Source organism: Canis lupus, chromosome 6, assembly GCF_003254725.2.
Source record: "Canis lupus dingo isolate Sandy chromosome 6, ASM325472v2, whole genome shotgun sequence".
In the NCBI taxonomy this organism is placed as follows: Eukaryota; Metazoa; Chordata; class Mammalia; order Carnivora; family Canidae; genus Canis; species Canis lupus.
In genome coordinates this window covers 23,558,598-23,581,687 of record NC_064248.1, presented here as the reverse complement: position 1 = coordinate 23,581,687, position 23,090 = coordinate 23,558,598, and the positions used below count along the sequence as shown (strand labels likewise).

General features: G+C 36.8%; 1 protein-coding gene across 10 annotated transcripts in view; it reads left to right on the top strand.

Annotated features, from left to right (window-relative positions):
• Positions 1–23,090, top strand: part of LOC112640266 (phospholipid-transporting ATPase ABCA3-like) — a 198,259-nt gene that overhangs the window by 136,559 nt on the left and 38,610 nt on the right. For 9 of the 10 annotated variants that reach the window (XR_007411256.1, XR_007411255.1, XM_049111311.1 and 6 more), the window contains 7 exons: positions 5,582–5,828; positions 5,970–6,174; positions 7,341–7,560; positions 11,484–11,648; positions 13,580–13,767; positions 21,390–21,515; positions 21,715–21,909. Coding sequence is in view for 8 of the 10 variants with exons in the window: in XM_049111311.1 (XP_048967268.1) it covers positions 5,582–5,828; positions 5,970–6,174; positions 7,341–7,560; positions 11,484–11,648; positions 13,580–13,767; positions 21,390–21,515; positions 21,715–21,909 (1,346 nt within the window). In the remaining 2 variants the exon portion in view is untranslated. The remainder of the gene's footprint in view (positions 1–5,581; positions 5,829–5,969; positions 6,175–7,340; positions 7,561–11,483; positions 11,649–13,579; positions 13,768–21,389; positions 21,516–21,714; positions 21,910–23,090) is intronic. The other variant, XM_049111316.1, reaches the window with a different exon arrangement.

Genomic DNA, 23,090 nt, shown 5'->3' with positions numbered 1-23,090 from the left:
AAATTAATTTTAAAGGAATACCTGGAGAGCTAGATAACCAAAGTGAACTTTGAAAAGTTCTGAATAAATTTCAGAATAGTAGTGTGTATGACCATAAATGACCTAGGAAAAAAGACTCCAGTCAGAAACCTCTAGTTAATGTTGAGACCCTGCCAAGCAAGAAGTAAAAGTTGAGGCTGACTTGTAAACTTCCTTAAATTTGAAAGGTGTGCCTTCATACACAGATCCCTTTGGCAAAGAATGGAAGATTTACTGGTTCTAGGCACTTAAATCTTTTAGCCGATTACTAAATTATGCTGACCCAGGGGTGAATCCTAGGAACCAGTTTTAAAAATGAAAGCCAAAATTTTTTAAGCCTTTCAGAGAAATAAGTGGCTGCACATGTAGATACCGAATCTATGGAATTAATCCATATAAGTCACTACCAAATGAACAGCAACAAGTTAAAAAAAATTAAAAGGCAGTAACAGCAAGCAAGGGATGAGGAGGTGAGTTCAGATATCAAAGTTGTTACACTATTTATCTTAAATGTTCAGTTTCCACAATAATAGTAACAGAGAAAGGAATTATGGGCTGAATTGTATCCCTTCAAAATTCATTAATGAAGTCGTACCCCCAGTACCTCAGAATGCAACTATATTTGGATATAATTTTTTAAAGGTATTTATTTATTTATTTATTTATTTATTTATTTATTTATTTATTTATGAGAGACACAGAAAGAGTAAGAGACATAGGCAGGGGGAAAAGCAGGCTCCCAACAGGGGGCCTGATGCAAGACTCGATCCTGACACCCCAGGATCTACCGTGAGCTGAAGGCAGATGCTTAACCACTGAGCAACCCAGGTGTCCCTGGGTGGGATATAACTTCTTTAAAGAAGTAATTAAGTATAAAACTTATTTAGGTCATTAGGGTCGCCCCTAATCCAATATGACTGGTATCCTTGTAAGAAAAGATTAGGGCACATTCATACTCAGAGGAAAGACCATGTGAAGATACAATGAGAAGACAGCCATCTGCAAACCAAAGAGAAAAGGCCTTCAGAAGAAACAAACCCTGCTGACAAGCTTGACTTGCATTTCTAGCCTCTAGAATTATGGGCAGATAAATTTCTGTTATTTAAGCTACCCATTCTGTGGTACTTTCTTATGGAAATCCCAGAAAACTAATACAGAAACAACCATATGGCCCAAACATTGTGGGGGAAGGGATGAAGCCAGTAGATATCCTTGAGGGAGGCCAGATGTTGAACTTAATAGAGAAAGACTTTATTTTTTTAAAAAATAAATTTATTTTTTATTGGTGTTCAATTTACCAACATACAGAATAACACCCAGTGCTCATCCCGTCAAGTGCCCCCCTCAGTGGCTGTCACCCATTCACCCTCATCCCCCACCCTCCTCCCCTTCCACCACCCCTAGTTCATTTCCCAGAGTTAGGAGTCTTTATGTTCTGTCTCCCTTTCTGATATTCCACACATTTCTTCTCCCTTCCCTTATATTCCCTTTCACTATTATTTATATTCTCCAAATGAATGAGAACATACACTGTTTGTCCTTCTCTGATTGACTTACTTCACTCAGCATAATACCTTCCAGTTCCATCCATGTTGAAGCAAATGGTGGGTATTTGTCGTTTCTAATGGCTGAGTAATATTCCATTGTATACATAAACCACATCTTCTTTATCCATTCATCTTTCGATGGACACCAAGGCTCCTTCCACAGTTTGGCTATTGTGGACATTGCTGCTAGAAACATCGGGGTGCAGGTGTCCCGGCATTTCATTGCATCTGAATCTTTGGGGTAAATCCCCAACAGTGCAATTGCTGGGTCATAGGGCAGGTCTATTTTTAACTCTTTGAGGAACCTCCACACAGTTTTCCAGAGTGGCTGCACCAGTTCACATTCCCACCAACAGTGTAAGAGGGTTCCCTTTTCTCCGCATCCTCTCAAACATTTGTTGTTTCCTGCCTTGTTAGTTTTCCCCATTCTCACTGGTGTGAGATGGTATCTCATTGTGGTTTTGATTTGTATTTCCCTGATGGCAAGTGATGCAGAGCATTTTCTCATGTGCATGTTGGCCATGTCTATGTCTTCCTCTGTGAGATTTCATGTCTTTTGCCCATTTCATGATTGGATTGTTTGTTTCTTTGGTGTTGAGTTTAAGAAGTTCTTTATAGATCTTGGAAACTAGCCCTTTATCTGATACGTCATTTGCAAATATCTTCTCCCATTCTGTAGGTTGTCTTTTAGTTTTGTTGACTGTATCCTTTGCTGTGCAAAAGCATCTTACCTTGATGAAGTCCCAATAGTTCATTTTTGCTTTTGTTTCTTTTGCCTTCGTGGATGTATCTTGCAAGAAGTTACTATGGCTGAGTTCAAAAAGGGTGTTGCCTGTGTTCTTCTCTAGGATTTTGATGGAATCTTGTCTCACATTTAGATCTTTCATCCATTTTGAGTTTATCTTTGTAGACAAAGACTTTAAATCAGCTATTACAAATATTTTCAAAATACTAAAGGAAATATATGTTTAAAGTATTAAAAGTATAGTAACTATGTCTCCACAAAAAGAATATTGATAAAGAAACTAATTTTTTTTAAAAACAGAGATTTTGTAGTTGAAAAGCATAACTGAGAATGGGAAAAAAGGTGGAAGGAAGATGGCGGAGTAGGAGGACTCCATCCACATTTTCAGTAACAGCAAGCAAGGGATGGGGAGGGGATATCAAAGTTGTTACTCTATTGTCCACATCCGAGTCAACAAACCAGAGAGTGATCCAAAGACTGGCAGAACAAACTACAACTAACTAAATATAGAGAAATTGCAGCTGAAGGGTTAGGAAGATCAGAAAGGCAGCAGGAGGCTGCCTGCAATAAGGAGGGAGCTGCAAGAGCAGAGAGGGCAGAGAACAAGACCCTCACAGCACAGAGCTCACATGGGGAAGACAAAGTACTGGAAGTCCTAGCCACAGCAGTCAGACAATGAAAAGAAATAAAAGACAAAATACCATATGATTTCACTCATGTTTGGAATTTAAGAAACAAAACAAACAAGCAAAGGGGAAAAAATAGAAGAGAAATCAAGAAGAAACAGACTCTTAATCATAGAGAACAAACTGATGGTTACCATAGGGGTGGTGTATGGGGGATGGACTAAATAGGTGATGGCAATTAAGGAGTTCATCTACCATGATGAGTACTGGGTAGCATATGGAAGTGTTGAGTTACTATATTGTACATTTGAAGCTAATATTACACTGTATGTTAACTAATTGGAGTTATAACTAAAAGTGCTTAAATTTTTTTTAAAAAATAGGAAAAGAAAAGCATGACTGAAATTAAAAGTTCACCAGAGGAGTTCAGCAACAGATTTGAATTGTCAGAAAAATGAGTCAGCTATATTGAAGGTGGATTTGTAGAGATTATACAGAAAGAAGAAAAATGGGGGGGGGGGGGACAAATTCTGATAAACATGGAATAATAGCAAGCATGCCAATATATAAATAATGGGAGTACCAGAAGGTGAGGAGAATGATAAAAGGGGGAAAATGAAGAAATAATGGCTAAAACTTCTCAAATTTGGCAAAAAAAAAATCCACCATTAAAAAATACTAAAGAGACTTCTTCAGACTGAAATAAAAGGACACTAGTAACTTCAATCCATACAAAGAAATATGAGCATTGGGAAAGATAATTACATAGGTAAATATGAAAGAAGTATAGACATATTAACTCTTTTTGTCTAACACATTTAAAAAGACAATATCAGAAAGGGAGACAGAACATGAAAGACTCCTAACTCTGGGAAACGAACTAGGGGTGGTTGAAGGGGAGGTGGGGAGGTGGGGGGGTGGTGGGTGTGACTGGGTGATGGGCACTGAGGTGACAGGATGAGCACTGGGTGTTATTCTATATGTTGGCAAATTGAACACCAATAAAAAATAAATTTATAAAAATAAAAAAAATTTAAAAAGACAATTGCATAAAAGAATAGTTATGAAACTGTGTTAATGGACTTATAATATACAAAAGTGTAATTTTTACTATGATAATAGCACGAAGGGGGAGGAGGGAAGGGAACTATGTTGGAACAAAATTTCTGTACACTATCGGAAGTATGTTGGTGTTTACCTGAACTAATTAAATTGTAATTCCCCAGAGCAACCACTGAGAAAATAAACTTTAAAAAAACAGTAAGTAGTGAAAGGGATTGATTATAAGGGAAAGGAGGGGAACTGAGTGGGAAAAATTAGAGAGGGAGAGGAGAGACCCCTAACTCTGGGAAACAAACAAAGGGTTGCAGAAGGGGAGGTGGGCAGGGGGTTGGGATAACTGGGAGACGGGCATTGAGGAGGGCACTTGATGGGATGAGCACTGGGTATTATACCATATGTTGGCAAATTGAATTTAAATAAAAACAAATGAAAAGATAAATTAAAATAAAAATGAATAAATCAAAAAAACAGTAAAACAACAAAGGAATTTCATTGGTATAATACAAAATACATTTAACATAAAATGGCAGTTGTAGAGATTGGAACAAAAAAGGAGATAAGACATAGAAAATAAATAGCAAGGGTGCATAGGTGGCTCAGTCAGTCGAGCATCTGCCTTCAGCTCAGGTCATAATCCCAGGGTCCTGGGACCAAGCCCTGCATTGGGCTCCCTGCTCAGTGAGGAGTCTGCCTCACCCTCTCCCTCTGCCTCTGTGTTCTCTCTCTCTCTCTCTCTCTCTCTAATAAATAAATAAATCTTTTTAAAAATAAATAGCAAAATGACAATATAAGTCCTAGCAAATCAATAATTACATTAAATATAAATGGAGTAAACACTCCAAAAAAAAGGCAGAGCTTTCCAAACTGGAATTTTATAAATCCAACTTAGGTGAAATGAACACAATCCTATAGGAGGAAAACACAAATTACTGCGACTCATAGTAGCAGTGAAAAGAAGACAGGGAATGCCTAGGTGGCTCAGTTGGTTAAGCATCTGCCTTTGGCTCAGGTCATGATCCCAGGATTCTGGGATTGAGCCCCATGTTGGGCTCCCTGCTCAGCCGAGAGCCTACTTCTCCCTCTGCCCGCCCACCCCCGCTCATTCTCTTTCTCTCGCTCCCAAATAAATACACAGAAACTTTTTTAAAAAAATCAGACTGAATATTATTAGGATAGCAGTTCTTTCTAAAGTGATCCTATAGATTCAATGCAATTCTTATCAAAATACCAAAAGACTTTGGAGAAATGGCAAACCAATTTTAAAATGTGTATTAAAATGCAAATTACCTAGAATAACCAAAATAACTTTGAAAAAAGAATAAGCCATGCTTGTTTTAGGCAAGAGTAAAGCAAGAAATTCTTAGTAACTTACTGTTTTTTTCAAGTTATAGACTATATGTGAGATTATTGTAGGGATTAGTGATGGAGTGGAATTCTTGAGGAGTAACAAAGATTTGAAATAACCATTGTGGGAGGCTGGAAAGGGAAAAGATACAAGGAAAAATATTTTTGTTTTTCCTCTCCAACTTAAGTAGTAGGTTATTTATTACATGTTGACCCACTGACAAATTTCTTTATTTTAGGTAAAGTAACAAAATATCTAATGGAAAACAAAGAGTTTCGTGACTTCTCCATTACTGCACTTTCCATTGAGGTTGAGGAAAACAAAACAATACTTACTGTTTTATTCAATAATGAGGCATACCATTCAGCTGCAACATCATTGGCAGTGTTAGACAACGTTCTTTTTATGTCACTTTCTGGCCCCAATGCTTCCATTAAAGTTGCCAACAAGCCTCAACCTCTCCCTCTTCATGGCTCTCACATAATGTATGTATGACTTTCCTTTTACTAGAATTGAGCCTTAATATTTCGCTTGCTAGCTGGCCATATATACTTGAAAATAGCTACTAAAATCATTTTCTACTTATATGTCATAATTTCTTTTATCATTTATTTCATCCTCTGTAGGCCTAAAAATGGATTGCAAATAGTAATATGCTTGGCTTTCAGCCTGGCTGTTTTGATTGGTACCTTTTGCCTTCAGACAGTGACTGAGAGAACAACTAGGGGAAAGCACATCCAATTTGTGAGTGGGGTCTCTGTACTTACTTACTGGCTCTCTGCTCTTCTGTGGGATCTCATCTACTTCTCCATTTTCTGCTGCTTACTCCTGGTGAGTGTTACTGATGTTGCATGAAGGTTTATTGTACAATGTCACCCACAGGAAATTCCTATTCAACGATTTGTGTCCCAAAATAAAACTTGTAAAGAAATTTGGAACTACTTTGGTTTATTATGCCAGAGAATATATTGTGGAAACCTCATTATAGAAATGTTCTCCCTCATATTTTTTCAGTTGGGGAGAACATATTTCTTTGAAAAGTATTTCTTGAATTGTCTTCCCATGTGATTGCTCAGCATTATGCATGGTCCAAAAACTACTCTAAAGAAATGAGGGCTATTACTTGTCACTTGTCCCTTATTTTTATTCCTCACTATGTCCCTTCTACTCATATAGATAAGCAATTGTGCACTAATTCCCAATGCTGAATCCTCTGGTTGGAAATTGGACAGCATCACACAGTTTATAATTGTGGCTTAAATGAAACTTCCTGTTACTATTCACCAGCAGCACCACCACCCCACTCCCATTCCACCACTTTCATACCGCAAATCCAAGCTCGCTGGGTCAGCAAAACAGATGTAGTTTTTACTTGGACACCCAATTTTAGACATTGAGGATGTGGTATAAAGAGCAAGCAAGGATGGTATAACATCTTTTAATGTAATTATTTTGCTCATTAGTGAACTTTGCAACTTCTTTTGTTTTAGATGCATATTTGAGGGAGAAGGAGAGGTAAAGCTATATAGTTTCTAGGGGTAAGCACATGGATAAAAGAGATAAAGTTCTGGGGTGCCTGCATAGCTCAGTTAAGCATCTGCCTTCAACTCAGGTCATGTTCCCTAGGTCCTGGAATAGAGCCTCACCTTGGACTCCCTGCTCAGTGGGGAGCCCACTTCTCCCTCTCTCTCTGCCTCTCCACACCCCACACACACTCACTTGTGTGCGCCCTCTCTCTCTCTCTCAAATAAATGAAGAAAATCTTAAAAAACAAAACAGATAAAGTTCCTTTCTGTACAAGAGGTACTGGGGAAGAAGTAGTTTACTTCAGGTTGATAAACTAAGGCCTTTATTTTTAATGGGTAAAGTGATTGAAGTAATGAATAGTTCTGTGCTTTAATGAAGGCAGGGCTTGCTATTTTATAAATTTTCTGGCTTGACTTCTTATTGCTCAATGTCCTTCACCCTGCACTTAACCTCTGCACTCTGTGTCTCAGGGAGTGTTCACATACTGCAGAATGGATGCATTTGTTGCAAATTACAACTTTCTGGATACAATGATGATCCTTATGCTATATGGTTGGTCTGCTGTACCTCTCATGTATCTTGGAAGCTTCCTGTTTTCTAGTAGTACTGCTGCCTACATCAAGCTCACCCTCTTTAACTACTTTTCAACTATTTTCAGTATCAGCATTTACATCATAAGACAGCACTATGGTAAGAACTTCACACAATTTGCCCTTTCTCTAGGAAATATGTTAGATAAATAAGGATGAAAGAGCTTGAGGATAAAAATATTAATTGCTAAGCATTTACTTTATAATAATCTGAAAACCTGTGCTTTTTGAAAATCAGCAAATATTTATCAAATGAGTATGTGAGAAAGAGTTTGAATAAGAGAAGGAGGAAGAGAGGAAATGGGGAAGAGAAAGGAAGAAAGAGAAAGAATTTAAGCCCTTCAAAGGTTCTGGACTCAGTATCACTCTAGCCTCATGAAAGAGTTAGAAGAATAAGAGATTATAAGTATGCAATCATTGATTTCCTTTGAAAGATCCCCCATCTCCACCTCAAGACATGGCTCTTCAGTTTTTACCCATCTTTAGCACTTTGGAGCAAGATGGGAAGACTGGAGAGTGGAAAGTCTTCTGTATGACTCTTCCCTAATTTGATGAAGCACATAATCTTGAACTTCCTAATTAGAATTTTCTTCAGAAGGAAATACAATATGCAATAAATGTAATCATCATTAAACCGGTTTATTCCTTTCAGGCCTGGTTTTAGCAGGATCCCATCTTTCTTCTCTGATTATGAAATTTATTTTTTTTAAGTTTTTTTTTTTTTTTTTTAATTTATGATGGTCACACAGAGAGAGAGAGAGGCAGAGACATAGGCAGAGGGAGAAGCAGGCTCTATAAACCGGGAGCCAGACGTGGGATTCGATCCTGGGTCTCCAGGATCGCGCCCTGGGCCAAAGGCAGGAGCTAAACCGCTGCGCCACCCAGGGATCCCTGATTATGAAATTTAAAGAGAGGCAGACTCTCCTGGTGATTGATTATCGCAGATAAGATTTGTTTTTTTTAATACTTTTTAAGAAGATTTTATTTATTCATGAGAGACGCAAAGAGAGAGGCAGAGACATAGGCAGAGGGTGAAGCAGGCTCCCTGCGGGGAGCCCTGATGCGGAACTCGGGACTCGATCGCGACCTAAGCCAAAAGCAGAGGCTTACCCACTGAGCCACCCACGTGCCCCTATTTGTTTGTTTTTAGAACATTCCTTTTTAACTTCTTGTAAACATGAATTTTGAATTGTATTCAACCTGCCTCAAGTTGCAGAATCCCACCAAAAGAGGCTTCCAGACTCATTCCCTAACTTTATGCCTTGGCCTACCACAAAATGAAATTTAGTGTGTGAACTAGAAATAACTTTTTTATCCTTTTGCCCACCTCTGCAAAAAGTAGTATTATGCCATGGGGGAAAGGTTTGAGCCCCTGAATAATAGGCTAAAAGTGAAGTCGGAGTTATGCATTCATGCTCATTCCCTGCAATAATGATACTATTATCAATCACTTTTATACTACCTACAGATTCTACCATGGTCTCCCTATTAATTGATCATGTTACCCATTCAGTCTTGCATGTATTTCTTTCCTAAAATTTTCCTCTCCTAGTAACTTAAACCATTGGACTCTTGCACTAACGTCCATTTATTTTCCCTGACCCCAGGTGGAACTGAAGGTCATTTCTCAGAGCAGGCTCTCTGTCCCTTCTCTCTCAGTGAATCCTTTTCCCTATAAGCAGCCAGACTATAACTTCCTCAGATTCTCCTAACAGAAAATAATAGTTAAGTAGTAATGTTAATCTTCACTATTATATTCATTTCTGAGACTTTATTGTCTGACCATAGTGTATGGTCTTAAACTAGAAGAATCCGTATTTCCTGCCACTAGGGGCACACTGAAGCAGCAACCTTGATTTTGCTTTTATCTAAAACCCAGATACTACGAGTTTTCTGAATTCCAGTATCTAATTATGAAGACTCTTCTCTTGGAGTGTGGTTTCATGAACCTGTTGGTTTAGTTCTTGGATTAAGATAAAATTTGTTGGGGCTCCTGGGTGGCTCAATCAGTTAAATGTCTTGCCTTCCACTCAGGTCATGATCCCAGGGTCCTGGGATAGACCCCCAAGTCAGGCCCCCAGCTCAGCGGAGAGTCTGCTTGTCCCTCTGCCCCTCTCTCTACTCATGCTGATACTCGTGCTTTCTCTCTCTCTCTCTCTCTAATAATAAAAATAAAATATTTTTAAAGTAAAATAAAATTTGTCTGCAAGAGATACTGAGTTTAGAAAATCAATTCCATTCCTGTAGTTGAAAAAAATAACTCTGATTACCATTCTGTCCTTCTTGATTGTTGTTTCCTACCTTGTTTCTAATAGGTAAGTTCTGCCACCTGGCTCCTCCATTCTAGGATCCCATTGTTCCCACTGATACCAAGGAGCCAAATTCCATTGCAATATACCTTAGCAGCATCTTCACCCTACAGAAGACAATCAACACAGAGCTCTTCAAGAGTATTTATTTTTACCTTTCATTGAAGTATAACTTGCATAAAGTGCAGAGACCATAAATGCACAGCTTGGTAAATTTTCACAAAGTGGCCATATTAGTAAAACATCCCTCTTCCCTAGACAGAATTTCCCATGGGTCTTAATCAACCAGAAGTCAGAGAGCAAAGAAATCCCTGATTACATTTATACAGATAATCTTCCCAGGACAGAAAATATAATGGAGAAAGGTGGAGTGTTAATTTGAAGGGACAAATAGAAGAAATGTGACACAGAGGCTATTGGATTTGGCAATGAGAAATTCAGTGTAGATTTCCATGTTCAGAGGGATGAAGGAATGAAAATTGTGAATTGACCTTCCATGTAAAACAATAATATACATTGGATTTTAAATTGTTGGGGGTTTTTTTGCAAGCATTTCTATTTGTTTATTTCAGGTGTAGAATTTAGTGATTTATCACTTACATCAGCGCTCACATACATACAGTGCTCATCACAACAAGTGCCCTCCTTAATACTCATCACCCATTTAGCCCATCTCCCCCACCTCCCTTCCAGCAACCCTCAGTTTGTTCTCTATAGTTAAGAGTCTGTTTATGGGTTGCCTCTTTTCTCACTCTATGTTCATATTTTCTCCCCATATGTTCATCTCTTTCATTTTTTAAATTTCACACGAGTAAAATCATATGGTATTTGTCTTTCTCTGACTTATTTCACTTAGCATAATACACTGTAGCTCCATCCATGTTGTTGCAAATGTCAAGATTTCGTTCTTTTTTATGGTGGATAATATTCCATTGTGTATATGTGTGTGTGTGTGTGTGTGTGTGTATCTCACATCTTTATCCTTTCATCAGCCGATGGACATTTGAGCTCTTTCCATAATTTGGCCATTGTTGATTATGCTTCTATAAATATTGGCGATTAAAAGTTGCTTAAACTTTTCAAATACCTCATTGATCTAGCAAGAAATTTCAGAATGCAGAGGCTGGGGCACCTGAGTGGCTCAGTTGGGTAAGTGTCTGCCTTCAGCTCAGGTCATGATTCCAGGGTCCTGAGATTGAGCCCCTCATGGCGCTCCCTGCTCCCTACCTGCTTCTCCCTCTCCCTCTGCCTGCCACTCTTTCTGCTTATGCTCTCAGTCTCTCTCTGTATCAAATAAATAAAATCTTTAAAAATAAAAAAGAATGCAGAGGCCAACAATAAAGTGAAATTCAGAATCCAATAATTTTCCGTTTTGTAGCCCATATGGGGAACAGAGAAGAGTAGAAAGACCTAGAGCCAAGATGTGGGGGGTTTAATAGCAGACCCACACATACAAAGGGAAGGAATCAGATCCTGGGGAAGCACTGTTTGGAAAAGTCTCCTCTTGAACTCTGTAATTGACAAATCCATGCCATGAGCTATTGAGGAATGAGTTTAGTGACTTAATAACTATATTTTCTCAAGGATAATCTGTTAGATCGATAATTCTCTGGTTTACCAGATGAATGTTTAGTCGTCTTGGGGAAGTCTGTTGTTATAGGAAGTTCATTATTTTCTGATAATTAAAGCTAATCTATCATCTTTTTCATCATAGACCTTGATTTTCCTCACTACATCAGAACCCTCATAGATAGTGTATTAGTGATGCTTCCTAGCTACAACTTTGCAATGAGTATCAGCAAATTCTTTAATGATTATGAGATGAAAAAGCTGTGTACCAGACAATTTCCAAAGATATATGTGAACTGCAGTAAGACATGTGAGTATCTCAGGCTCCTTAGGTCCTTAAAAACAACCTATTCCTTTCAGGTGTTCACATTTAACATTATATTCTGAAAGATAAACCCATTCTTCCTCCAATGAAGATAGTCAGGCTTGCTGTTTTGAATATGTTTCTGTACCAAAGTTATTTTCACAGACTGGGAGGTGGGGGAGCGGGGAGGGAAGCATAATAATAAAATCTAAGATAAATTTCATGAAGTCACCACCACCAGATCTTGGTATATCATACTATGTGAAAAAACTTTATGTATATAATTTTAAGCCTTCACAGCACCCTAAAAGTTAGCTATTATTATCTCAGTTTTATAAATGAGGAAACTGAAGTCCTTATTTGAACTGAATATTAAGTTAGTTCCCTGGGCCACTAAGCTTTAAGTGTAACACAGGTAAAGAAAGGTAAATTCACAGCCAGATCAAAATTGGAAAAAATTAAAGGCATTCTATTAAATCTTCCATATTTCATATTTCAAATTGATTTTTTAAATTGAGAAATAACAAGCATATTTACTCTGAATGTGTGTGTGTGTGTGTAATTCATTCTGGAACCAAATAATTTATATGTTGCCACAGAAAGAAAATTAAGTCATATTTCCCTAAATCAGTACAGGTTGAAATATACCTCTTAATCTGGAAATAGCAAATGGATTATATTTTTTGCAATCTCAAGATTGCTTTGGGTATTTGGGATCTTTTGTGGTTTCATACAAATTTAGGATTATTTGTTCTACTTCTGTGAAAATGCTGGTGGTATTTTGATAGGGACTGCATTAATGTGTTTTTGCTATGGGTAGTATGGACATTTAAACAATATTTGTTCTTCTAACTCATGAGTACGGAATGTATTTCCATTTCTTTGTGTCTTCTTCAATTTCTTTCATCAGTGTTTTATAGTTTTCAGAGTACAAGTCTTTCACCTCTTTGGTTAGGTTTATTCCTAGGTATTTTATTATTTTATTTTCTTTTTGTGCAATTATAAATGAGATTGATTTCTTAATTTCTCTTTCTTCTGCTTCTGTATTCCATTTATATAAAATGTCCAAAGTAGGCAAATTCATAGAGACAGTAGATTAGTGGTTACCAGTGGCTAGAGGAAGGGGGATTAAAATGACTGGTTCATAGATACTGGGTTTTCTTTTGGGGTAATGAAAATGTTATGTATCTAGGTAGTGGTAAGTTTGCAGAACATTGTGAATGTATTGCCACTGAATTGTACAGTTTAAAAAGGTCAGTTTTATGTGTATTTTGTTACAATAAAACATTGCATTTTTGCATATTGGCACATCAGAAAATACAATTCTGAGGAAAAACGGTGATGTATCTCACATCTCAGAGATGTCTGTTATTTGCATATCTAGAATTTAGCTGTTGGTATTAGTTAATTTTCTCTGTAGTAAACCCAAAAACTATAAGCCACTGTCCATTTCAACTGTTTGTTGTTTTCTTCCTTATGATTATTGCCATTATATTCTTTTCCTACTTAAAACTTTTACCTATTTATAGAATAAAAGTTTTTCTCACTTTAAAGGACTTTAATTATTTGACATGGCCTACAATAATCGTTAGGTATGCCACAAATACCTTTAATTTATTTGTTTTCTTCATTACTAAGCATTGTATTTATGGAGGCTCATCCTTTAAAATTCATTGAGTATGTTGTAATGTTATCTCCCATCCAAACTGGTAAAAACTAGAGGAAAAAAATCACTGGCAGAAAAACTATTATAAAAACTATAGATATCCAGAAAGATAACAGAAATGAATAAAATATTAAAATAATTATTTTCCATATTCTATACTTCTTTAAATCGAATTTAAAATTCATTTGATCCTATATTTCTTAAATTTGGTGTCATCTTAGACTTTGCATCAGTTTTTAAAGTAAGGCTATCTCTCTTTTATCATTCTCAGTTATCAAGAACAGTGTCTATAATTTTGGAAAACATGGGATTGCAAAATTTTTGATTGCATTGGCTATCTTGGGCTTATTTTATCTACTTTTGCTTTTGTGTCTGGAGACTACATCCTGGAGCCTGGAAAACTTTGTCTTTCATAAAATTATATCTAATGTCCACAACATATTCACAAAAGGCAAGAAGGTAAGTGACTAACATAGACTTTAGATACAACTCAAAGAAAGCTCACTATTAGGCCAAAATGTATGAACATACATATTCCTACCTCTATTACTTGATAAATAAAATATCACACAATTATGTCAAGATCTAACTGGAACTAATTTGAATCATAAGTCTCTCATTTTAACTGGATTGACTATGATAGAAAGCACTGCTTTTTGCACATACAGTCTGAGTTGTATTTAGCTGTAAATATGGAATTGACTTTTTAAAAACTATGTAGTAGAGTGCCTAGGTTGCTCAGCTGGTTAAGTGTCTGGCTCTTGATTTCAGCTCAGGTCATGATCTCAGGGTTGGATTGAGCCCCCATGTTGGGCTCTGCAGTTAGCAGGGAGTAAGCTTGAGATTCTCCCTCTCTCTCCCCCTTAAATCAATAAATAAATCTTTATTTATTTTATAGAAAACAAAAAACTATGTAATATTGTAGGGCTTCATGGCTTCTACCAGTCAGATTGTTCATTACTTCTTTATATAGCTCTCATGATTTCACATAAGCTCAGGGTTTTGCTTAGGATTTTAAAAATTATTTTAGGGATCCCTGGGTGGTGCAGTGGTTTGGCGCCTGCCTTTGGCCCAGGGCGTGATCCTGGAGACCCGGGATCGAGTCCCACGTCGGGCTCCCGGTGCATGGATCCTGCTTCTCCCTCTGCCTGGGTCTCTGCCTCTCTTTCTCTCTCTGTGTGTAACTATCATAAATAAATAAAAATTTATTTAAAAAATTATTTTAATGGTCCATCCATTCAATTACTGAATTCCTTCCAGTCTATACTTGAACCTCTTGATGCAGGAACCACTATATCTGTCTCTCTGTAATTTCATTCATCTGAATTCTGTCCCTGGGTGCTATTCTGGGATGGCTCTAGATCTTGGCCATAAATTTCTCTGAGTCTGCATATCCTTACTATTTTACAAGGAAAGATATCTTGAGACCATATGGTCTCTTCCACCACTTGGAATTTTAATTAGGATGAGAAAAAAATCACAATTATCTATGAGAATTAAAAGGTCCTATTTTCCAGAGTGACTGCACAGTATGCATTCCCACCAACAGTGCTAGAGGGTTCCCCTTTCTCCACTTCCTCACCAACACCTGTTATTTCTTGTGTTTCTGATTCAAGCCATTCTGACAGTGTCAAATGACATTTCATTGTAGTTTTGATTTGTGTTTCCCTGATAATCAGTGATGTTGAGTATCTTTACATGTGTCTGTGGGCCATATGGATATTCTCTTTGGGAAAATGTTTATTCATGTCTTCTGTCCATTTTTTAACTGGATCATTCATTTTTTGAATATTGACTTTTATAAGTTCTTTATTTATTTTGGATGCTAATCCTTCATCAGATATGTCATTTGTGGGACACCTGGGTGACTCAGTCAAGTAAGCATCCAACTCTTGATTTCAGCTCAGGTCATGATTTCAGGTCTGAGATTGAGCCCAGTGTAAGGCTCCATGCTAAGCATGCAGACTCCTTAAGATTATCTCTCCAGGGGCACCTGTGTGGCTCAGTTTCTTGAATGTTTGACTCTTAGTTTGGGGATCATGATCCCATGATCTCAGGTCATGGGATCAAGCACTGCATTGGGCTTGCACTACTTTCTCTCCCTCTCTCTCTCTATAGATAGTAGACAGATGATAGATAGATAGATAGATGATAGATAAATAGATAGATACATACATACATAGATATAGATAGATATAGATACATAGACATATAGATATAGATATAATTTTCAAATATCTTCTCTCACTCCATAGGTTTTCTTTTAGTTTTGTTGATTGTTTCCTTCACTGTGCAGAAGCTTTTTATTTTGATGAAGTCCCAATAACTTATTTCTGCTTTTGTTTCCTTTCCTCAGGAGAAACATCTAGAAGGAAGTTGCTATGTCAAAGAGGTTACTGCCTGTATTCTCCCCTAGGATTTTTATGATTTCCTATCTCACCTTTAGGTCTTTAATCCATTTCAAATTTATTTTTGTGAATGGTGTAAGAAAGTGGTCCAGTTTCATTCTTTTGCATGTTGCTGCCCAGTTTTCTGAACACTATTTGTTGAAGAGACTGTCTTTTTCCCATTGGATATTCTTTCCTGCTTTTTTAAAGATTAATTGACCATATAGTTGTGGGTTCATTTTTGAGTTTTCTATTCTGTTTCATTGATCTAGTATCTATTTTTGTGCTAGCACCATACTGTTTTGATCACTTCAGCTTTGTAATGTAACTTGAAGTTTCCAGCTTCGCTTTGCTTTGTTTTTGCTTTTTTTAAAAAAGATTTTATTTGTTTATTTGAGATAGACAGAGATAGCAACAGAGAGCACAAGAGGAGAGGAGAGGGGGAAGCAGGCTCCCAGCTGACTAGGAAGCCCAATGCAAGTGCTCAATCCCAGCACCCTGGGATCATGACCTGAGCCAAAGGCAGACATTTAACCAACTGAGCTACCCAGGCTCTCATGCTTTGCTTTCTCAAGGCTGCTTTGGCTATTCAGGGTCTTTTGTGGTTCCATTTAAATTTTAGGATTATTTGTCCTAGCTCTGCAAAAAAAAAATGCTGTTGGTATTTAGATAGGGATTGCATTTAATGTGTAGATTGCTTTGGGTAATATAGACTTTTTATAAAGAATATTTGTTCTTCCACTCCATGAGCATGGAATGTCTTTCCATTTCTTTATGTCATTTTCAATTTCTTTCATCAGTGTTTTATGGTTTTTAGAGTACAGATCTTTTACTTCTTTCTTAGGTTTATTTCTAAGTATCTTATTGTTTTTTGGGCAATTCTAAATGAGATTGATTCTTTAATTTCTTTTTATACTGCTTCATTATTGGTATGTAGCAATATAACAGATTTCTGTATGTTGATTTTTATATCCTGCAACTTTACTGAATTCATCTATCAATTCTACATTCGTGTGTGTGTGTGTGTGTGTGTGTGTGTGTGTGGTGTCTTTCCACATTCTACATTGAGGATTATGTTGTCTGCAAATAGAGAAAGTTTGGCTTCTTTCTCGCCAATTTGGATGCCTTTTATTTCTTTTTGTTGTCTGATTGCCATGGCTAGGACTGCCAGTACCATGTTAAATAACAGTGATTAGGGGTGCCTGGGTGGCTGAGTCAGTTAAGCATCTGTCTTTGGCTCAGATCATGATCCCAGGGTCCTTGAATCAAGCCCCATATCAGGCTCTCTGCTCAGTGGTGAGTCTGCTTTTCCCTCTCCCTCTGCCCCTCCCCCTGTTCCTGCTCTCTCGCTCTCTCTCAGATAAATAAATAAAATCTTTTCTAAAAGCCATTTTAAAATGCCTGGGTGGCTCAGTGGTTGAGCATCTGCCTTTGACTCAGAGTGTGATCCTGGGGTCCCAGGATTAAGTCCCGCATCGGGCTACCCACAGGGAGCCTGCTTCTCCTTCTGCCTGTCTCTGCCTCTCTCTGTGTGTCTCTCATGAATAAATAAATAAAATCTTAAAAAAAAAAATAAAACAGTGATGAGAGTTGACATCCTGTCTTGTTTCTGACCATAGAGGAAAAGCTCTCAGTTTTACCACATAGATGATGATATTAGCTGTGGGTTTTCTCCATAGATGGCCTTTATTATGTTGACGTATGTTCTCTATAACCCTACTTTTATCATGAATGAATGTTATACTTTGTCAAATGCTTTTTCTGCATCTGGTGAAATGATCATATGGTTCTTAGCCCAGATCCCCCTTCAGGGAAGAAGTTGATGCCCCCAGCTTTTGGGAGCACTATCTTCAGATAATTTTCAATTGTAATTATCTTTATAGATTGCTTCATCTACAAAAATTCTTGTCTTCCAAGGTGACACTTCTTCCCAGATGGCCTGCATCCAATCACTTACAGATACAAAAGTAAAATGTTTGGTCATCTCAATGCCTCTCAAACAACTTCAGGCTTCCTCCCAGGGGGTCAACTGAGGATGTCCTTTGGCCTGACTCCTCTCTTTACCTATTCCTGATTCCTTCCTCTCCTTTACACAGGTTTTGGCCCCAAGGGAACTCTACCTGCAGATTAGTACCAGGAGAGTTCTAATAAGTAAGAATATAATAAGATAGAGTTTTAGGACTAGATGATTCCCCACTGTCAATGAGGGCCATGTTACTGATGGAAAAGGAAACACAGATTTCCTCTGACACAAAGTAATGTTCCAGTTGTTAAAATTTTCACCAGTGCTGAATTGGGATGATATGTCAGGAAGAGAATGCACTAATTGATAGATATAACAAGGAATCAAGAAATATGGGGGAAAATAGCAACCATTAGAACAATGGAATTGTGAGACTGTTGCTAAACTCCTTACTCTATAAAAGGCAGAGAGTTATTAGTAAGAGAGCTCTATTTTCCTTCAGTGGAAAAGCAAAGAAAAGTGAGTACTTAGGCTCAAGGTCTAATTTTCAGATTTGATGAGCTCCAGGAAGGTCAAATCCAACCAAGGCAGATCTGCTATGCCAAGATCACAGCTCTTATTAGAAAAGAATGGAACCCTGACACATAGAATAGGAACATCTGAGTTAATGACCCAAAAATCTTAAATTTCCAGATTCCCCTGAACACAAAGAGTCTACAGAAGTGGCATACTTCTCTCTGTTAAGAAGTCACACTCCCTTCTCAGGTGAAGAAAATATGGAAATCTCCTCTGCAAAACAACATGTGCCTATTCACAGCTTTTGGTGAATAGTCAAATAGTCAATAGTCAAATAGTCCCTCACTAATCAGTAGAAAACAAAGACAAAGTCAGTGAAGAACTATAAGACACTACCAACTAGATCTAGATGATATTTATAGAACACTCCCCCTAATAAGAGTATTTCACATGGAAACTTCACCCAAAATACCATTCACAATTTTTAAAGAAATAATGCAGAGTGTTTTCTGATTATCTTGAAATTAAGCTACAAATGAATAATAAAAATATAACAGGAGAACATCTATAAGCATTGGGAAATTAAACAACATACATCTCTGGAATCCTCCATCAAAGAGGAAATTAAGAAATATTTTGAACTGAATGAAAATGAAACCAAAACATACCAAATTTGTGGGATGTGCCTAAAGCAGTGTTTTATGGGAAATTTATAGTATTAAATGGTTTACATTATTATTGAAAAAAAGTCCCATTTTATTTTTCCTTCCCTTTCCCTATGTTCATCCATTTTGTTTCTTAAATTCCACATACAAGTGAAATCATACGGTATTTTTGTCTTTCTTTTTTTATTTTTTTTATTTTTGTCTTTCTTTGACTTGCTTCACTTAGCATAATAACCTCTATTCCATTCACATCATTGCGAATGGCAAGATTTCATTCTTTTTGATGGCTGAATAATATTCATATATATATATAAGATGTGATATATATATATCACATCTTCTTTATCCATTCATCTGTCAGTGGGCATCTGGGCTCCTTCCATATTTTAGCTATTGTGGACATTGCTGGTATAAGCATTGAGGTGCAAGTACCACTTCAATACATATACCGATACAAACCAATACATGTTTGTATCCTTTGGATAAGTACCTAGTAGTTCAATTGCTAGGTCATAAGGTAGCTCTATTTTTAACTTTCTGAAGAATCTCCATACTGTCTTCCAGACTGGCTGTACCAGTTTGCATTCCCACCAACAGTGTAAGATGGTTCCCCTTTCTCTGCATCCTTGCCAATATCTGTTGTTTCTTGAGTCTTTAATTTTAGCCATTCTGAGAGGAAGGCAAACCATAAGAGTCACTAAACTCTATGAAATAAACTGAGGATTACTGGAGGGGAAGTGAGGGGGGTAGAATAATTGGGTGATGGGCATTAAGGTGGGCACTTGGAATGAGTACTGGGCATTATATGCAACTGACGTATGACTAAATTCCACCTCTGAAACTTTAGAAGAAAAAAGAAGGTCCCAGGTTAATGACTGAAACTTCCACCTCAATAAATTAGGATAAAAAGAGCAAAAGAGACTCAGAGCAGGCAAAAGTAAATAAAAATAAAAGAAATAAAACTGCAAACAGAAAAGCAATTGAGATAAATTAATGAATGCAACCAAAAACTAATTTAAAAAATGATTGTAATTGATAAGCCGATAGCCAGAGTAATCATGAAATAGAAACATACTACCAGTATGAGGACAGGAAGAGCTACCACTATGGATACCACAGAAATTGAAATCCAGTCTATCTCATAAATTTGTCACCTTCTATGAAACAGAACAATTTGTAGAAAGACACAAACTATCAAAACTCACTCAAGAATAAAGAAACTAGTTTTATTTCAATTAAAGACATGTGCATATATAAAGCCTCCAAAAAAGAAAATGCTAAGCCTATAATTTCACTTATGAATTCTACCAAATTTTAAAGAAGAAATAGCATCAATTCTGCATTACTTCTCCCAGAAAGTAGAAATGGGAACATTTTCCAATTCATTTTGTGAAACCATCATCCTATACCAAAATGGAGAAATTACAAGAAACCAATATCCCTCATGAACACAGACACACAAGTTCTCAACAAAATATTCATAAACTGAACCCAAGAATATATGGAAGGAATAATACACCATGAACAAGTGGAGCTTATTCCATAAATATAAAGCTAGTTTAATATTTGAAAATTTGTTACTCACAATGTTAATAATCTCAAGAAGAAAAACCACACCTTAACACCAATTGTTGCAAAAAAAAAAAAAAGCATTCAACATCCATTTGTGATTTTTTAAAAGACTGCTAAGGAAAGAAAGGAAACATTTCAACCTAATAAATGGCCTCTACTTATACAGTCTACAGTGAACATAATGACAAAAGAGTGAATGTTTTCCCACTAATATTGAAAGCAGGACAAAGTTGTTCACTCTTACAGCTGCTATGCATCCAATTTTTAGAATGGAAAAGAAAAAAAAATCTTAAAGCAGCTCTCTTCTCACTCTTCTGACTAGCATGTTTACTGAGCTAACTACATTCTCCTGCTCCATTCCTCAGAAATGAAGTACTGTTAAATGAGTGCTTGATACAAAACTAGACAGTTAAAAAGTTGTGCTCAAACAGTACAAATTACTATTCACAAAACATGTCTTGTTGTTTCAATCCTACTTATCTCTCACCAAGCTCCCACTGCTGATGGCAGCTTTCTTCCATCCCCACCCTACTTTCAATCTTTCAATAAATCCTAATTTATTCTTCAAGCTCTGACTTCACCTATAGAGGGTATTTCCTTCAAAAGAGAAAAAATTAATTCTTTTTTTTTAACGTGGATCTAATGGTGTCTTCAACATATTTTATTTGGAACAAATCACACTAGACAACAAGTACAAGTGTGGCTTTTGTTTTCCATGAAGTGCCCATGTTATTGGCAAGAACATAGTGCTTACTCATAGCTGTATAAAAACATGCTCATGTCTCTAATTTCCAAATCTAAGCAAGTCAAGAATAAACTTACACATGAGAGTTTAGGAAATTGGTGGGAAGGCTCTTGGAAATTAAACATTTTCTGATGTCTTTGATATTTCTTCCTCAGGTCAGCTTTGAAACAGTCACTCAGTTTAAACTAGATACCTAAAGTGAATTCATATCTGTGACTTTTGTCTTAATATAGTCTACAGTGTCCTGTCAAGTAATCAATGACTATGAGGATGAAGATATAAAAAATGAAGAAAACAGAGCCCTGTCACTGCCTCCCAAGTTAAAGAATACCCCACTGGTTCTGAAAGAACTTACAAAGGTAAAGTCATTCAGTAATCAACATCACAAGAATTTATTAGTAGTACTCCTAATCTATTGGAGTTCTTTGGGATCTGGATATATCTGGTAAAATAGAAAGTGAGAGGGGAAGAGCACTACAGGGGTTTGAGGTTATGATTGTGGTAGGCCCATAACCAGTGCTCCAGTACATTGTGGGGTCTTTTGTCTTATTTTCTCAGATTTATTATAAGTGTCCAGTTGTAAAGGCTATAAGAAATATCTCCCTTGTAGTCCAGAAATCCGAGTGCTTTGGATTACTTGGATTAAATGGAGCTGGGAAAACCACCACATTCAAAATACTGACTGGAGAGGAGACCACAACATCTGGAGCTGTGTTGATTGATGGCTTTAACATCACCAAAAATATCAGAAAGGTATTTCTGCTCCTAATTACTGAGTTGGTACCCTAAAGAAGGAGGAAACTGGGCAAGTGGATGGGGGACCTAAAAGGGAAGCTGGAATATATATATTATTATATATTATATAATATATAATATTATATATTCTTTCCTCAAAAGTAACAGAATCCAGACACAGGAATAGTCATGATAACATAATTGAGTTTGAGAAAAGGCAAATATTCTTTCTGGCTGAAATAAAGTATGATTATCTTTAATGGGACAAACTAGAAACAAAAAGAGTGGCTATTTCACTTAACCCGCTATGACATAAGAATTTGGTATGAAACAATTATTAGAAAAAGTAGTTGTGAAAGATACTAAGAAAGTCAAATTGACAGCATTTGGACTCCTTTTGGATGTAACTTCTAAGGAAAATAAACGATCTTAAGATATTGCCTGTGTTTTTATCATGAGTCAATGAATAGGTGAAAGTTACTTACCAATAACTAAACACAAGAGATGAGTCTGTTTGGAAGAGGATATGTCAAGTGTAAGATATCTGTGACACATTCAAATGGGAGAACAGCCAACATGCCATTGGAATCTATGAACTGATACAGAGATATAAATTTGCGATTCATCAAAGCACAAGTGAAATTTGAACTGGATGGATAATCTATTGGGAGTATGGATAATAATGACAAGGGAGATGGGGGCTGAATCCTGAGGATTATCAACATTTCTATGATAGAGAATAACTGAAGAAAAATTGGGCAGAACCAGTGAGATAGGAGGAGAATATGGATAAAGTTTTATTACACAATCCACATGAAGAGAAAGTGTCAAGAAGAAAATGAAACAGAAATGTGAAGCAAAATAGACCTCAATAGTATTCACTGGACATCATTGAAAGCTGAAGCAGTGGGTTGACACACAGAAAGGTGAGGATGGGGAAATAATGAATGTGAACAAAACAGAAGAAAGGCAGCTGTCAAAAGAGGAAAAAGAGTGACACCCAGCATTTTAGGAAATGACAAAGACAGAATCATAATTTATAGTAACTAGAACATGTTTATATGAACAGGGGGAAGCACTAAGAAGTTTAAAATATGTAGCAATAGGAGCTCTAGGATAAAAAAAAAGGCATTCATTCAAATAAATCATAAAACAATATAATAAGGTATACAAGTCTAATTCCCTCTCCTACCCACCTT